The sequence below is a fragment of the Melospiza melodia genome, chromosome 3 (assembly GCF_035770615.1).
Source record: "Melospiza melodia melodia isolate bMelMel2 chromosome 3, bMelMel2.pri, whole genome shotgun sequence".
In the NCBI taxonomy this organism is placed as follows: Eukaryota; Metazoa; Chordata; class Aves; order Passeriformes; family Passerellidae; genus Melospiza; species Melospiza melodia.
The window spans coordinates 54,611,530-54,626,247 of NC_086196.1; the positions used below are offsets into that span (position 1 = coordinate 54,611,530).

A 14,718-nucleotide genomic window follows, 5' to 3' on the forward strand; every position below is an offset into this window, starting at 1 on the left:
GAGCTATTGGAATGAGTAATGAAACCAGCAGTTACTGGACATGGAGGGACATGAAATTTTTTTAAAATATATTTATTTCCCTGTACTGACATTAGTAAAGGAATGAGAGTCTTTGAGAAAAGCTTATTCCTCCTTGTCTGCTCTCACCTACGTGTACCTCAATCTGAGATACTTCTCTGTGGAGCCTGTTGTGTTTATGTTCTTGCTACTTGTCACTTCATTTTTTGGCTTAGTCACTGCTACAGACACAGTTGAACAGAGTCCTGCCAGATAAACAGTGGCATTGTGCTGCTGCTCTAAAGCAAACACTGTTCTCCTTCCACATATGGCCAGCACTGTATCAGTAAGTTCCAAATTATGACAGAAGTTCAATTTGGGTTGCACATTGCCTTCTCTCTTTATCTCTTTTACTTTTTTTTAACTGCCATTGCTAGAAAGGCTCCCTTTGACTTTAACAAGGACTGGGTTGAGGATCTTTTTGCCAGGTCTGAAGAGGTAGCATGTAGTAATCACAACTCTGCTAGTCCTTTCATGTTTGTGTTCTTTTTTTACCTCATTATAGCCTCAGCGCCTGAAATAGAAGTTCTGTTTGAAAATCCTAATTTTCATTAAAAAGAAAGCAAGCTTCTAATTCTTCTTGCTTGGAAAACAGGGCCTGAAAATATATACAGGAATGTCCTAAGGAATCAGCAAATCCTGACTGAAGAGGAGAAGTGTACAGAACTCCAGTGTTTGGGAACAAAGAATATATTTTTGGATCCTCATTCTTTGTTGGCTTCCTTTGGATCCTCATTGTTTGTGGGCTTCCTCACGAAGGGGCAGCAGCGTACCTGTGCTGTCAGACCTCCTGTGGGAACGGACAGGAGGAATCCAGTCAGCCTCTCACAAGGAGATGGATGTTCCCTGACTTGCCCTCACTGCATTACCTCACTGTCTGAAGTAGCTTAAATGTGCTGGGGGCAGTAGAGGGAGCATGTTTCCATGTTGGAATGTAATACCTGCATGGATGGAATTCATTACAAACCAAAAAGAAGGAATGCAGAGGAATGAAAGGAAGCTAATGTGGGTACGGTGATTTGGGGAAATGGTGAGGTGTATCATCTGTTTAAAGTCTGTCTTGTTGCTGGGTATCATAGGCACCCTCACAAAAGCTTTCAGGACAGATGAACCCATAGATGCCTTTTGCAAGTGAATAAATGTATTTAAAGGTAAGGAATAGTAACTGAAGAGCTGTTCCCCACAACAGTGGGAAGTGTGGTGGAGCTGTTGGCCTTGCCATTGTTTTGCCTTTTGTATTTGTTTTCCATCTGTCTCAAGCCTCCCAGTGAGGTGTGGTCAGTGGTTTTGCTGCCCCTCATGCCATGCAGAGCCAACAAAGAAAGCCCTGCTGTGCTTGTTTCAAGGGAGCCTCTCCTGCTCTCTGTAGTAGCAGGCCCTCTAATGGCAATGCCAGCAATAGTCAGGAATTCTTCACATTCCAGGGTAATACCAGCATTTGGAAACCTGACTGTATATAGTAAGTTCAGTTTTCTGCAGATGAGTAGCTCTGTGTTCTAAAGCAGTCTTCACTGCACTGTGAAGAAAACCACATACACTGTGAGCTGTGTTGAAGATGGCTCAGTATTGGCCACAGTGATCCCACTACAGTCCAGCTCACATCAGTAAAACACAATTTTTGTAATCTCGATAAAGAGAGGGCAGTGCTTCAGTTACTGCATAATCCCATAAAAGCTGAATGTTCATTTTGAAATAGACAAAGTGGTAACAGCTTGTAATTGCTCAAGTTGCTATCGAGTAAGTAATTGTTTGTGTCAACTGGAGTGTAAGTATAAAATCATAGCATAGTAAAAAAAATAGTCTTTTGGTTGATTCATCTTGGCTTTCCTAAAAGTTTTAGAAACCAAAAATCCTTTCTTTAAAGAAATATCATACTTCATTCTGAATAAATTAATTTTTTTATGTCAATCTAATACTGACTTCATTATTCCGCCAGGTTTTTTTTGTGATAACACAGATTAATAATCTTTGCTTTTAACAAAGAGGGAGGATTTTTTTCCCCCACCCACTTTTGATATCTTGGATTGGTGAGATCAGTAAAGGCAATGCTATTCACCCATGTGGAAAACAGAAAAAACAATCCCCACCCCATTATCCTCCTTGTGTTATACTTAAAGGTCAAGTCATATGCTCATAGCCAGTGAGAGATTTTGTGCTGTTGACACACTACACTGCCTCTAGGGAGGTTCAGCACCCAAACTTCCTACCACAGGCATCATGGGGACAAGGTAAACAAGACTTCATCCCTGGGACAAAGGCAGGAAGGGGTGGTGTTCTTCGCAGTGTGGGACCAAATGATGCCTGGTCACCCTTTCTGACAGGTTTGTGGGTGCTGTTTGAGGACAGCAGTTGGAGGAAACAAGAGGGAACAGGAGATGCCGCTGAGGATGGAGCCCAGACACTTCCCTGGCTTACCTGCAGTGCCTGGGCACTGTGGCTCCTGCAGGAGGTTCAGCAGTGATGTCTGCACTGCTGCAGGAGTGTATGTCCCATCATCCCTCCTGTTTTCCTTGGCTGCTGTGCTCTCCAGGTACGGCGTTTTTCAGGCTGCTGTGTGTAGGAGAAGGAAAGTATTCACACAGCAGTGTATGCTCTCCCTTTCTTTTTTTTTTTTTCCTTTCTTTTTTTTTTTTGACTCTGTGTTCATTGACTTCAAAGTACAGGCTTTCCAGCCATCAGCTGGTCTTTGATCTTCCCCAGTAGTTACAGCCCTCCAGAAGGAGGAACATCAAAGGCAGGGATGGCTGGTTTTGTTGGCAGATGGGGATGTAATTGTTGCCCTCCTTTGTTCTGCCAGGATGCATTCCAGGAGGAATATTACCGCACAGGAACGTACCCAGCAGTCCCGACAGTGCCACCTCGTCGGCCATGGACACTTTTGAACTGGCTTTTCTGGGCCTTACTGCTGCTATACCCTTTGTTCCAGCTGCTCATCAACATGATCAACAGTGGATCATCACTGACACTGGCTAGTTTTGCATTTGTCATTATAATAGGTGAGTTTTCTGATAGAAAAAAAAAAAACTGGCAGAGTCTGTTTGGTGCTGGGTTTTGGAACAATGGCCTAATGGTGCACTGAAGTGTAGCTACTGCAAAATGTTTTGAATTTGTCACCTTTCCTTCAGCATTTTTCTCTTAATTCAGTTTCTCCCCTCAGCAGACCAGTTGGCTGGGTGCCATTTCAAAGTGCTTCATGCCTTGTGTACCCTCACACCATTATTCAGGGTTTCTGGAGTTTAACCTCAGGGCCCACTGCTTTACTGTTTGACATTGTAGCATTTGTGATGGTTTTGGATTTAGCCCTTTATAATTTAGCTGAGTGACACCACACCCCTCACCCTGCCCCCTAAACCTAATACAATCTTGCTATTAGTGACCTAGGTCACATCATTTCTTTATCAAGAAGCGAAAGAAAGAACCTATAAAGGAAAAAAGCTGTGATGCTACCAAGAACAGACAGCAAAAATGACCTTCTTTTCATTTCTTTCCCCTTTTCTTGTTCCCCACTTACCTTTCTTCTGCTTCTAGCCACAAGGAAAGGTTAATAGGCAGGCTGCTCTGAGTCATCTCTTGACTGCAGTGATAATCCAAAGGATTTATTCTCAGGTTATCTGTAATACTGGATCTACCAGAAGGCTCCAGCAGCCTGCAGGCACAGCCAGTGTGTAGCAAAGCAGGGAGGATTGTGTTTGCTGTCCTTACAGTGGGACTGGTAATTGGTACCTGGTGGCTTAACAATGTAAAAGGAAGGTTTTTCTGCAGACTGGAGGGATGTATCAGATGACAAAATCAGCTCTTCCCATTGCTCCTAGCCGACCTTCTCTCACTGTTTATAACTGAGGCACACAGGTTGTGGTTTGGTTTTTTGCTCTGGCGCTTTGACAGCTCACCTGATGCTCCAGAATCAGGAGCTTTACTGCAGTCCCCAATAGCCCATTGTAATAGATTGCTGTTTTTAAGGGTGGGTTTCAGTACCTGATACAGGTGCAGATAAGCACAAAATGAACCTTTTGTGATAGAGCAGAGTAACTGGGAGGCCCTTTCACTGGGTACCCTCTGCACTGTTTCTAGGTTGTCATTCGTCCTTTGGATAATTTCTGCTTATTGTGCTCTCCAGTAAAACACTGACTGGCTTTTAAGTAACTGGCTGTTCAGGTGGAAAGAGCTCTAAGAAAAATGCTCCACTTGAGCTCGAGTGGAAGGACTGTAATCCCTCAGACCTAGCTCTGAGGTCTAAGAATGAATAACCCATGTGTGTACAGCTCTGCTTGGTTCAGCTCAAACTCTTTCAGCCCTAAATAAATGGCATTTCTTTATGCTGTGAATGTTGTCCCCTTGTGCTTTGCTGTGCAGCAGTTTGGCTGTTTATACTCCCAAAAGTCATCACACTGTGTTCATACCTTACTGCTGCTCCGGGCCTGGGAGCCCTTTGTGAAACTGCTTGAATCAATACAAGGCAGTCGCTGCTCCAGAGGATAAATGCTCAAGTAGTTTGAGGAACAAAAGTGTTTTGGAAACCAGCTTTAGTTTTGCAGGACACATGGCTAGAGATTTAGGTACTTAGCTCACAAGAACTGTTTAAAAATTGGTGCTGATATTTTGGTGCTGAAGCATAGGCATGTCTGTCAAATGTCAGTATCTGTACATGACAGCAGCTTCTTTTTTCTCCTCCTTCTGCTTCCCCAGTCTCATTTGGCTTCAAAGAACCAAATGCTGGGTGGCCTTTCGTGTTTTGATAACTTATGTTGAGGAGGACACCCACCCTTCATGCTCTAGAAGTAATTTATTGCAAAGCTGTCAGCAGCAGTTAAAAGGGGAGTGCATGCAGAAGGTGAGAGGTTTCTAAGGGAGCAGCAGCTATTCCATGTTTCATGCTAAAAGCACGGTGGCATCTGGGCTGGTGGCACAGGGCCAGCAGCTCCAGAGCAGCTCTCGGCGAGAGAAGCGTTCCCTCTGAACTGAGTGCCAGTAGGGATGAGCCAGCTGGGATTCCTGGGAGCTGCTGTGTGTGTGCTGTGCTCTGTGGGTGGGATCAGCCCTGGGGACATCCCAGTGTCCTGGAGCAGAGTGTGGAGCATGGGGCTGGAGCACGGTGTGGCCTGGGCAGCGAGGCTGGCACTGCTGCAGGCTGAGCTGAATGGAAGGTGAGGAGGGGACAGGCCAGCAGGGCTGTAGTAAGATTTACAGCAGGGTACAAACCATGTGCAGGATCATGCCTGTGTCCATTCTGCCTTTTGGTGGAGCTGCCAGATAGTCTGGCCTTTCAGCCTGGTGCCTAGAAATTGGGGGATTTGGGGTGGGTTGTTTACTTTTTTTAATGTCAGTGTGTTGCTTGTTTCTTCTCCTTCATAGTATGTAGGATAGGCCCTCAGTGGAAATGTCGACAATTCATACAGTCTTTAGTTGTACAAATCTCAATTTCAATGCATAACCTATATAACTCAAGTGCAAACTGTATGTGGGATATTTTTATGCCCCTGCCTGCTATGCTGCTTATAGCACTTGCTGTGTAGTATAAAGGCAGGGCAACAGATGAGAAAAAAATCCTGAGTAGTAAGAGAAAAGGTGGAAATCCTTTGAGCTAAGGTTTTGCTGAAGGATGAGATACTACATGTGGAGGTGGTGATTTTCTTGGAGCTAAAATGTGTTCCAAGAAAGATTACACTCCTGGCTCTCTTGACAGTGTCAGCTCAGCCCTCCTTCATCCCCAGCACTCCAGCAGGCAGAGCAGGTCCTCAGCAACCTCCTGCATCTTTTGGATGCTGAGTAGTGGTGGGCACAAAGATGCAGGAGCTCAGTTACCTCAGTTTGCTGTGGAGTAGTTCAAGGATGCTTCAGCCAATAGCTTCTCTCATGCACTTCTCAGGGTGGTCTAAAACCCTCACAGCTATGAAGTTAGGCACTGCTGATTAGTTACTGCTTGATCTCCCTTTCTTTCTCCCCTTTCTTGAAGTAAAAAGCCTTATTACAGTTGTATGTAAAACAAGAAGTGAATAAATCCTTAAATGTGAAGGCATCTCTCAGGTCTGCACTGAGGCTCAGGAGAGCTGTGGTGACACTGCAGGGACAGACCAGCCCAGCCTTTCCCCTCTTTGCTTCCAAGGCTTGGCAAACATGAGCAGTCCTCTTCTCCTTGCACCCCACCTTCCCCAGGGTGCTGAGGGCTACAGGTGAAATGGGCATAGAAGGCAGTGGCAGCTTCTGCCAGGGAGCAAAGGACAAAAAACGACATCTGAACTGCTGAACTAGTTGTTTTTTGTGTCCAGGCATTCTTGGAACTGGATGAAGTCCCCAGCATGGTGTGTGCCTGCTGTAACAGCTGCTCTTATTTACGCTCTGTGTCCATCTCCAGATGCTGTTTCTATCCCTTGTGGTTAAAAATCTTAATGATTTCATGCTTACTATTATGTTATGATCCCAGACTGCAGGCTACACGTTGGATCTTTCTCATGTTCCCCAGCTCATGGCCAGTTAAATGTCAGAGATGGTTTTCTTTCTTTCTTGTCTGTCTGTGAGAGTGAAGCCCTTTGCTTGTCTCAGTGGTGTGTGTGTTTATCCACAGCGTGACAGTGGAGTGTCAGTGGCAGTGAGTGCCCTCAGAGCCAGCTCCCTTTCTGGACTGTTCCCTGCACAGCTCTGCTCCCCCTGTGAGAGGCCCTGCTTTCCTGGCATCCACAGGACCTGAGGGCAGCCCCACGGGCAGACCAGCTTCCCAGTGTCCAGCCACGCTGTCACATCACGTGTCACTCATCCCTGGCATCCAGTTACCATTGCCCTGGAAGAGCTGCCAATTTGCTGTCAGACTGCACAGCAGGAGTCTGCAGTGGGGGCTCTCTGTGGCCCTGTGCCAACAGCAGCTGGTGAAGCACAGGGCAGCACTGTGTGCCAGCTGCCAGACCCCTCCCCTTCCAGGGCTGGAGAGCAGCAAATGCCAGGACACAGCCTTGGATCAGCCCTGTGGTTCACAAGGGATGCCTGGTAGTGGGATGAAACCTCTGGATCCTCTTGGTGATCTCAGGCATGTCTTAACCATAAAGAGTCCTTTGGCTGGTGAGAGTTTGTCCAGAGTCATCTCAGAGAAGTAAATGCTGATGGGAATGAGACATCCAGAGCACCTCACCTTACTGTCACCATCAGTCAGAAAGACAGTGGGATTTGGAGGCTTTAGAGGAGGCCTGTGGCTTTCTAGGTTTGTTTGGTTTGGGTTCCTTTAGTTTGGAAAGCATTTGGAGCAGAGGGAAGATGTTTGTGACTTCCCTGATAGCTTTAGGCCTGAAAGAAGCATGGCAGTTCTGAACATGTACAGTAGTTGAGCAGGCCCTTGAGGAATAACAGATTCTGGGTAAAGAGCCCCTTTACAAAGAAACCAAAAGTGTGAGGGAAGGAGTTTAGATTAAGCTGCATTCAACTTAATCACTTTAAGTGCCACAGATAAATAAATAAAATAATCCTTGCACATGGTAAATTATTACCACTGAATCATCTATAAAAGTCTTTTAAATTAACCTGTTTTCTTGTAATGGACTTTTTCATGAGCTACCATTAACAAATACCACAGCTTACTTTTTTTTTTTTTTTTTTGTTTATCAAGATCGGAAGTTCCTTGCACTTGTTTGTGCTCTTTCAGACAAGGGGCTGCTGAAAGCCAGCAGAATTCCCTTCCGCTGGCACGCAGGGCTGCGATGCCTGTTCCTCTGACACCCATCCTGTTCCTTGTAGCCTCTGCCCTGCTGATGGGAGGGGATGTGTCCAGCCTGAGGCTCTTCCTTCATGAGGTGCCATAGGCAAATAAGTTGATGTGGAGGTATGGGAGCATCAAATGCCTCTTTCATCCCAGGTCTCTCTCATGCTGCTACACCAGTACAGATGTGCAGGCCGTGCCTCAAGCAGCGTTAACTGGGTTTGTTTTGCAGCTTCTGTCGGTGTCAGATGGATGATCGGGGTTACGGAGATTAACAAGGGCTCCACCTATGGCAACAATGACAACAAGCAGAAACAAAAGTAGCACCTTCAGAGACTGCTTCAATCCAAAGGGAACAAATGCAACTGCTGAAAACTCTTAAGTGCATATCACGGTCCTTCAAGTGAGATCCGAGGATGAGTAATTGCCGTGCATATCTGAATTTGTGCTCCTGTTGTTTTTCTCTGGGGTTTGGGCTGGATGACACGGTGGAAGGATGCACTCCTTCGTATACTCTCAACAACAGGTTTGCACATGTGTGGTTGGATTTGTTTTCCTATGAAGTGTCTTAAGTTTTGAAGGAAAAAAAATTCCAGTGTGCTTGTATGAAGAGACTCTACCTGGAAATTAACCAGAGGTGCAAGCTTTAATGTCAGAAGATTGTTACAAGATGATTAAACTTGATAGTTGTGTAGCTCACACAGTTTAACAACCATAATCTGTCAGTGTTTAAGCACAGCACAGCGGGATGCTGTGCTTGGTTATAGCAGTGTTGGACTGAAGCAGCTCTGCTGAGCTGGCAGAACTGCAGAGTTTTGTACATGCAGAGCCTGTTCCCACAGTGTGCACTACATGGGCCCTTCAGAGCTTCAGCCAGACCCTGCCTGGACAGCCACACACCGGAGCCTGGCAGCAGCAGAACCTGGATCACAAGTTGGCTCTGTGGCCTGAGCAGAGCTGAGTTACCACTGCCCTCTCTTTCCCCAGGCCATACATCCCAGGGATAGCTGAAAACTCTAATTCTTCAGAGTAAATGTCATTTTTAGTTTGGAAGACTTGAAGTAGTAAAATTCCTTTTGGCTTTAAATGCTACTTAAAATTCCAGGCCATCCTAACAATTTTGGAAACAAAATAACTGGGCATGGTGTAGTGAAATAATGCAAAGTGTGCATTACAAAATATGCCCCATACCCATACTGTTGTGATCCTAATTAACCTGCTTGTCTGTCTTTTCTGATAAATTAGTTTACTTGGTGCCTCATAACAGCCAGCCTGAAGTAATAGTAAATTATTTTCTTCTGGGGAGGAGGGGGAACTAGGAGAGAGACCTAGGACAGTGGGTATGGCTGATTTTTTTTAATGTCTGTCTTGATTTGACTGACACTCTTCTGAATTAAATAAAACTAGAACCAAGCTCTGAGGAAAGAGGGGGGGTTGCTTTGACATTCCTGGTACTGATCTCAGGACTGCCTCCTGTTTTTAAACTTCTAGAGTTAAGGGTCTGCAAGTTACTAGAAATAACTTGTTTAAAGCAGGAAAAAAAAAAAAAGGAAAGCAGGGGACATTAACTAACAGCAAATATGATTGGAAAAAAATCCCAGTTTTTTGAAGTCTACAGATCCCGACACTGAGCAGTGGAGGTTGTGATTGACACTTTCAAAGACAGTCCCTATTCACTTGACATGGAGCTAAACCAGACAGTCTTTAGTGAAGAAAGTAAGTAGTCTTACTGTAGCAGCTGGTATAAAAACATGGCTCTTTCCATATAATAAAACTGAGGCCAGAAACAGGCTAATACAACAGTACTAATTATTCCATGAAATATGTATTTGCTATTCAATACATCAGATAATCTAGAAACTCACCTTTTTAATATGCAGAGCATAAAAAGCAGGTCAAGTAGTGCTTTTAGCATGGAGCAAGAACTGAAGTTGAGGGATAGTGGAGGCAGTAACATTTACACCATGAAGAAAGGCATAGGCAGTGTGAGAGACTGCTTTGGGAGGCTTTTTGCCTCATACATCTTGTGTACGCATGCATTCCTTATGTTCTGAACCTTTCAGGAACAGATTGTTCAGTGTCATGAACAGAAACATGGGCTCAGATGTTTTTAGAGCCCAAGAGTAGAAAATACTGAAATATTTACAATGCTGTTTAATAAAGCACATGCCCTGCTCTCTATTTGCTGTAACATTCTTAACAGTGAAAAACTGAGTATTGCATCCTGTAGTAGCATTAACAAGCCAGACCTGAAGCCACTTGTACACAAGAGCTGGAAAATGGGTGGGAGGGGAGAAAGGAAAGGCCTCTCCAGGGTAGCATTTTACTGTGAACATTACCTGGCAGGCCCAGTGACCTCCAGTGGCCTTGTCTCAGGGTGGTAGGTGAGCAGTTCTGAGCAGCAAATACATATTCCTGGAGTGACAGAGGCTGTTCAGCCCTCCTGAGCCACACATTTAACATGCAGTAAGGAAGACATTTGGCATTCCTTATCAATCTTAGTCCTTCCCTCCAAGTGCCCTTCTCCCAGAGGAAAGTACCAAACAAGTAAATCCTTCTGAAAGAGTGATGAGATGATTTCATACCCCTCTCCCTGGGCCCAACCCTTGAAACATGCCACTCCTGGATCCATCCTCCCAAGCACTTGTGCAAGTCCTGGCACACCACTGAGGCCCTTCCAGCACTCACTGACAGACAGAGAAATGGTCCTTGCCAAAGTTAAACTTCTCCAGTTTACTGTATTAAAAGAATGACATAGGGTATTAGGAAGCAGTGTTTGCCCCTCATCCCCACAAGCAACTGTATGTTCTACAACTGCCTTAACAAAATTAGTCTTAATGTTTGTTTATACAAAAATAAAAGTATAAAAAGCTAATATGCAGTGAAGGAGTTTTCTTTTGGTTGGCAAGAACAAACTGGTAAGAGTTTGTCACCTTTGTGTCACACTAAAAGCTGTCCACTGTTGGTGTTCAAGGGCACCTGAAACAAGGCAAGTGAGGACACAACTCACTCAGATACCTCTGCTACACTGCAGATGAAGCACACAGCAAGCTGGGGGGACACATAGTCCTTTACTGAGGATGACAACATACCTCCTATCACACAGCTGAAAATAGAGCACTGAAAAGAAGGGGATGTCTTTGTTTAAATTTAGTATTATATTTTTTGAGGGCATAAATACCTGCACAGGTGACACACACAGCAAGGTTCATACTTTCCTAAGTAGGAATGTCAGAGTTTGTGGGATCTCCTTGACAACTCACCATACATGTGACTAATCAAGAATTTGTGGCTTAAGATGAGACAAGACACTAGAATATAAAACTAAATATTAAAGATTTTTAAATTACCTGTTTTGAGTCTGAAGCTGTAACAGAAATATGTAAACTTGCACTAATGTTTACAAGTAACAGTTTTAAGTCACCTATTTGTAATAGCAAGTCAAAAAAAATCAACTAGATCATGCATTGCAGGCTATTTCTTCCAACTGCTAACCACTTCTAGTCTCTCTTCCTTTTCTGAGGCTGATGACAACTGAGATGTGGTGGGGAAATGAAAGCCCAGGATCAGAAGTCAGTTTTTAAAAGGTAACAGTAGGTTCTTGGTTTTGCCAAACAGAACACAAGAATCAGCTTGTACAGTTCTCTTCTAGAAGACAAAAATGTCATGCAGGGCAGCCCCTGTTCACAGTGCAGACATCCAAGAAGGAAGATGTCCCTTAGATAAAAGACAGTGTCAGGAATTGCCCATCACCCTCTTTTCTCAGAAGGTGATGAAAGGGGGAACCTTACTTCTCTTACCTCTTGTGTAAGAAACATCTCACAGTACTCATCTTGAAACTTGACAAACACTCACTATTGCAATACAAGAGCAGCTTATTCCAGTTAGCTCAGCTTAGCAGTCTTATCCCAATGTTGTAAAAAGTTTAAAAGGTGGCACAGACCCACATTTACTTTTGGAAGAAAAACCCTTCACCAGCATCTCCTAAAATAAACCATTTATTGAGAAAAACCTTTTTTTTTTAAAATTTCATTAATCAGCCTTGTGCATAACAAATCCGAAGCTTGCCAAAAACAAATAAACAAAAACCCCAGTAAAAGTTCACAGTCAGTGCACTCAAACAGATTAAAAAACAAGGTCCATAACGCCTGATAACACTACAGCATTTTTCTGAACCTAGAGAGTTCAAAAATACTACATATTAACAATACAAGTTCTCAGTCAAATGAGAAACAGGAGAAGGAACAAAAGGGTCTGGTCCATATACAGTAGTAATGGCACTTTCACTGAACATGCAGCTTCTTCCAACTTGCGGACACGTCACGTGAGCAACATGTGCCAGGTAAAATGTACAGGAGCAGCAGAGGAAGTGACACTGTCACTTGTGCAGTCTTCGTTAAGGTCAACTTTCAGACTGTTTCTCAGCACAGTCTTTATGTAAATATTACATACAGTAGTGATTCAAATCTTGTCAGAATAGAAAAGGCCAGAGATTGAGTAACTTCATTCTTCGTCTGTGCAAACCTGCGAAGGAAGCAAAAGGCAATTACTTCAGCCATCTCAGCCATCTCCCTCCTGCAGCAAGATGATCATGGATCCATTTCTTTAGCACCTTCACCTTGAACTTTTTTTTCTCTGCCTTGTTCCACAGTAATGCATTACAAGTGTTTGTATGGGAGTACTGACACTCCCAGTGTTACCATGCATCCTTTAGGTGCCCAAAGCAGTGTCCACCTCTGATGGATGGGATCTGCTACAGCTGCACTGATGAGGGATGGGTGATGATGCCAAACACTCTGCTACTGAATCAGAATACCAAAGTGATCAACTTTATGCTGGGAAATGAGACAGAGTTCAATAAACTACAGCGCTCCTACTCCTTCAAAAAAGATGTTACTAATACAGCTCAATTTGTAGCTGTGAATATTTGCCTGTTGTTAGGGAAAGCATCACGCCATAGTTCATGCAAGAACTGCTGACTGTTACAGCAGCTGCCAGATAAAACATTCAGTATGATCTTAACTTTTAAGTATGAACTTAAAAGAAAATCAGGTCTTTGCACAGAAGATTGGGAGACTTCTTGTGTGTGGTTTCACTTTTTATGGAGGGGCCCTTATCTCTGACAACCCATGCATTTGTACTTGCTAAAGTTTTTGCTGCAAAGCCCTTCAGATCCAATAAGCTACCACCAAGTTGGAGCCTGACTTGTCTTTTTTAACATAAAGATAATGCATTTCAAAACAGCAGTGAAAGTTTATTGCATGGTGCACACCATGTCCTATAGTCACATGCTTGCTGGAAACAACACATGTGCTTCTGGAAAGTTGCCAACCCATTTTCCTGGACAGCATCAATTGGCTAGCAGCCCCTCACCATGATCCCAACCTCTGTGGCATGACTGAGAACAAAGAAGCTGACTAAAAGCTGATCCCCATTCCCATCTGCAGTTTTTGCAGCCAAAGTCATCAGACAAACCTTGACAAAAGGATGATCGAGAAGCTGGCTGGCCGTCCACCTCATCTTTGGGTCACTCTCCAGGCAGTGGCAAAGGAAGTCTTTCCCTTCTGGGCTCACTTTGTCAGGAATAGGAGGTTTATGACCCATCCCCACTTTATACATGATCTGGAAGTTGTGCTCATATTCATGCCAAGGCCTCTGCAACAGGTGACAGCATTGCTAAGTGCAAGCTATAGTGAGTAACTTGTTACCCACTAGAGCATGTATTTCTGTGCTCCAGAAAATGAAAATCCATCCCAGTCCTTGCAGACATGAGTGTGACAAACTGCTGAGAATAGGACCAGAATTTGCAGAAAAACTGCTGAGAACAGATTGCTTTTCACCAGCACATGAACCATCCCTACCTTGCCCGTGACCATCTCTATGACGACACAGCCCAGGCTCCAGATGTCTGCTGCACGTCCGTGCCCTTCTCCTTTCGCTCTGGTGATAACTTCTGGAGCCATGTATGCTTTGGAACAACACATATGATGCCATCAGTTCATACAGCAGAGTGAACATATACATCAAGTGGCTGACTGGGTAAACCAAATGCTTTTTAAATACCCAATGAATTACTACTCAGGTTTTCTTGCTAAGTTTTGCCATTTGCTGGTTTCTTGTTCTTTGTTGTGTTTTCAGCATAACTGTCTTTCAGTTTGAAAAGTGATACTGAAAATGCTGTTACAGTACATGCTTTCAGTGACTGCCATTTTCTGAAAATCTATTAAGCAGCTGTTCAGTGAAAAGTACAGTTTCAGTAAGGCTGCAGAGAAAAATACAACCCCAGAAAACACATGTTCCAGCATCTCTGTAGTTACAGACAAACATGATTTTAACTCTCACATTATATCATTCACTTATTTTTTTGGCTTCTGGATGTAAAGCACAAAACTAGCTAAGGTAAAATCAAGTTTCCCTGAAACACAAGGTTTTACTCCAGACTTCTGGCAGAGGTATCTTCCTTTATGGAAACTAAACAAGTACCTGCCTAGCACAAGCTTCCTCACCTGCAGTCCCCAAGGTACTGTTCACTTCTCCAGGCATTGTCTGGGTATTGTTCTTCAGCTTCACTGAGCAGCCAAAGTCTCCTAGTTTAATCAGTCCAGATGAGGTAAGAAAGATGTTGGCTCCTAAGAAACATAAGGAAACACGGACACACTTGTTTAAACCAGAGCTGAATTGAGGGCTTCTCAATATAGCCTTGGAAGTTGCAATGGATAATAGCTGAATTCACATTTAGATCTTTACCTGTGAATTAAGTGTGGAATATGACAGCATAAAAGATGTTTTGGTGGGTTTGTGCTAACATGAAGTGTACTGGAAGTTGACAAGTGTTCAAATAAAAAAAAAAAAAAAAAAAAAAAAAAAAAAAAAAAAAAAAAGCAGTATGGCAGGCAAATTAAACAGCTTTCCATACAAGCTCGTTACAAGAAATTACTTCTTCAGGAATTCCAGTGCTTCTCCTTGTGAGCACTAATTCA

The 14,718-nt window shown here is 43.7% G+C and overlaps 2 protein-coding genes across 10 annotated transcripts in view; one reads left to right on the plus strand and one right to left on the minus strand.

Moving 5' to 3' along the window:
• Positions 1–10,613, plus strand: part of AGPAT4 (1-acylglycerol-3-phosphate O-acyltransferase 4) — a 68,778-nt gene extending 58,165 nt beyond the window's left edge. Inside the window, exons 9-10 of the mRNA XM_063151780.1 lie at positions 2,855–3,053; positions 7,971–10,613. Of these exons, the coding sequence (XP_063007850.1) occupies positions 2,855–3,053; positions 7,971–8,062 (291 nt within the window). The 3' untranslated portion in view covers positions 8,063–10,613. The remainder of the gene's footprint in view (positions 1–2,854; positions 3,054–7,970) is intronic.
• Positions 10,614–11,720: 1,107 nt separating this feature from the next.
• The window catches only part of MAP3K4 (mitogen-activated protein kinase kinase kinase 4), a 66,862-nt gene continuing 63,864 nt past the window's right edge, over positions 11,721–14,718 (minus strand). For 4 of the 9 annotated variants that reach the window (XM_063151786.1, XM_063151787.1, XM_063151785.1 and 1 more), the window contains 4 exons: positions 14,245–14,367; positions 13,600–13,706; positions 13,214–13,393; positions 11,721–12,262 (listed from right to left, as the gene is read on the minus strand). In XM_063151786.1, the coding sequence (XP_063007856.1) occupies positions 12,242–12,262; positions 13,214–13,393; positions 13,600–13,706; positions 14,245–14,367 (431 nt within the window). In that variant the 3' untranslated portion in view covers positions 11,721–12,241. The other 5 variants (XM_063151783.1, XM_063151784.1, XM_063151781.1 and 2 more) reach the window with 3 other exon arrangements.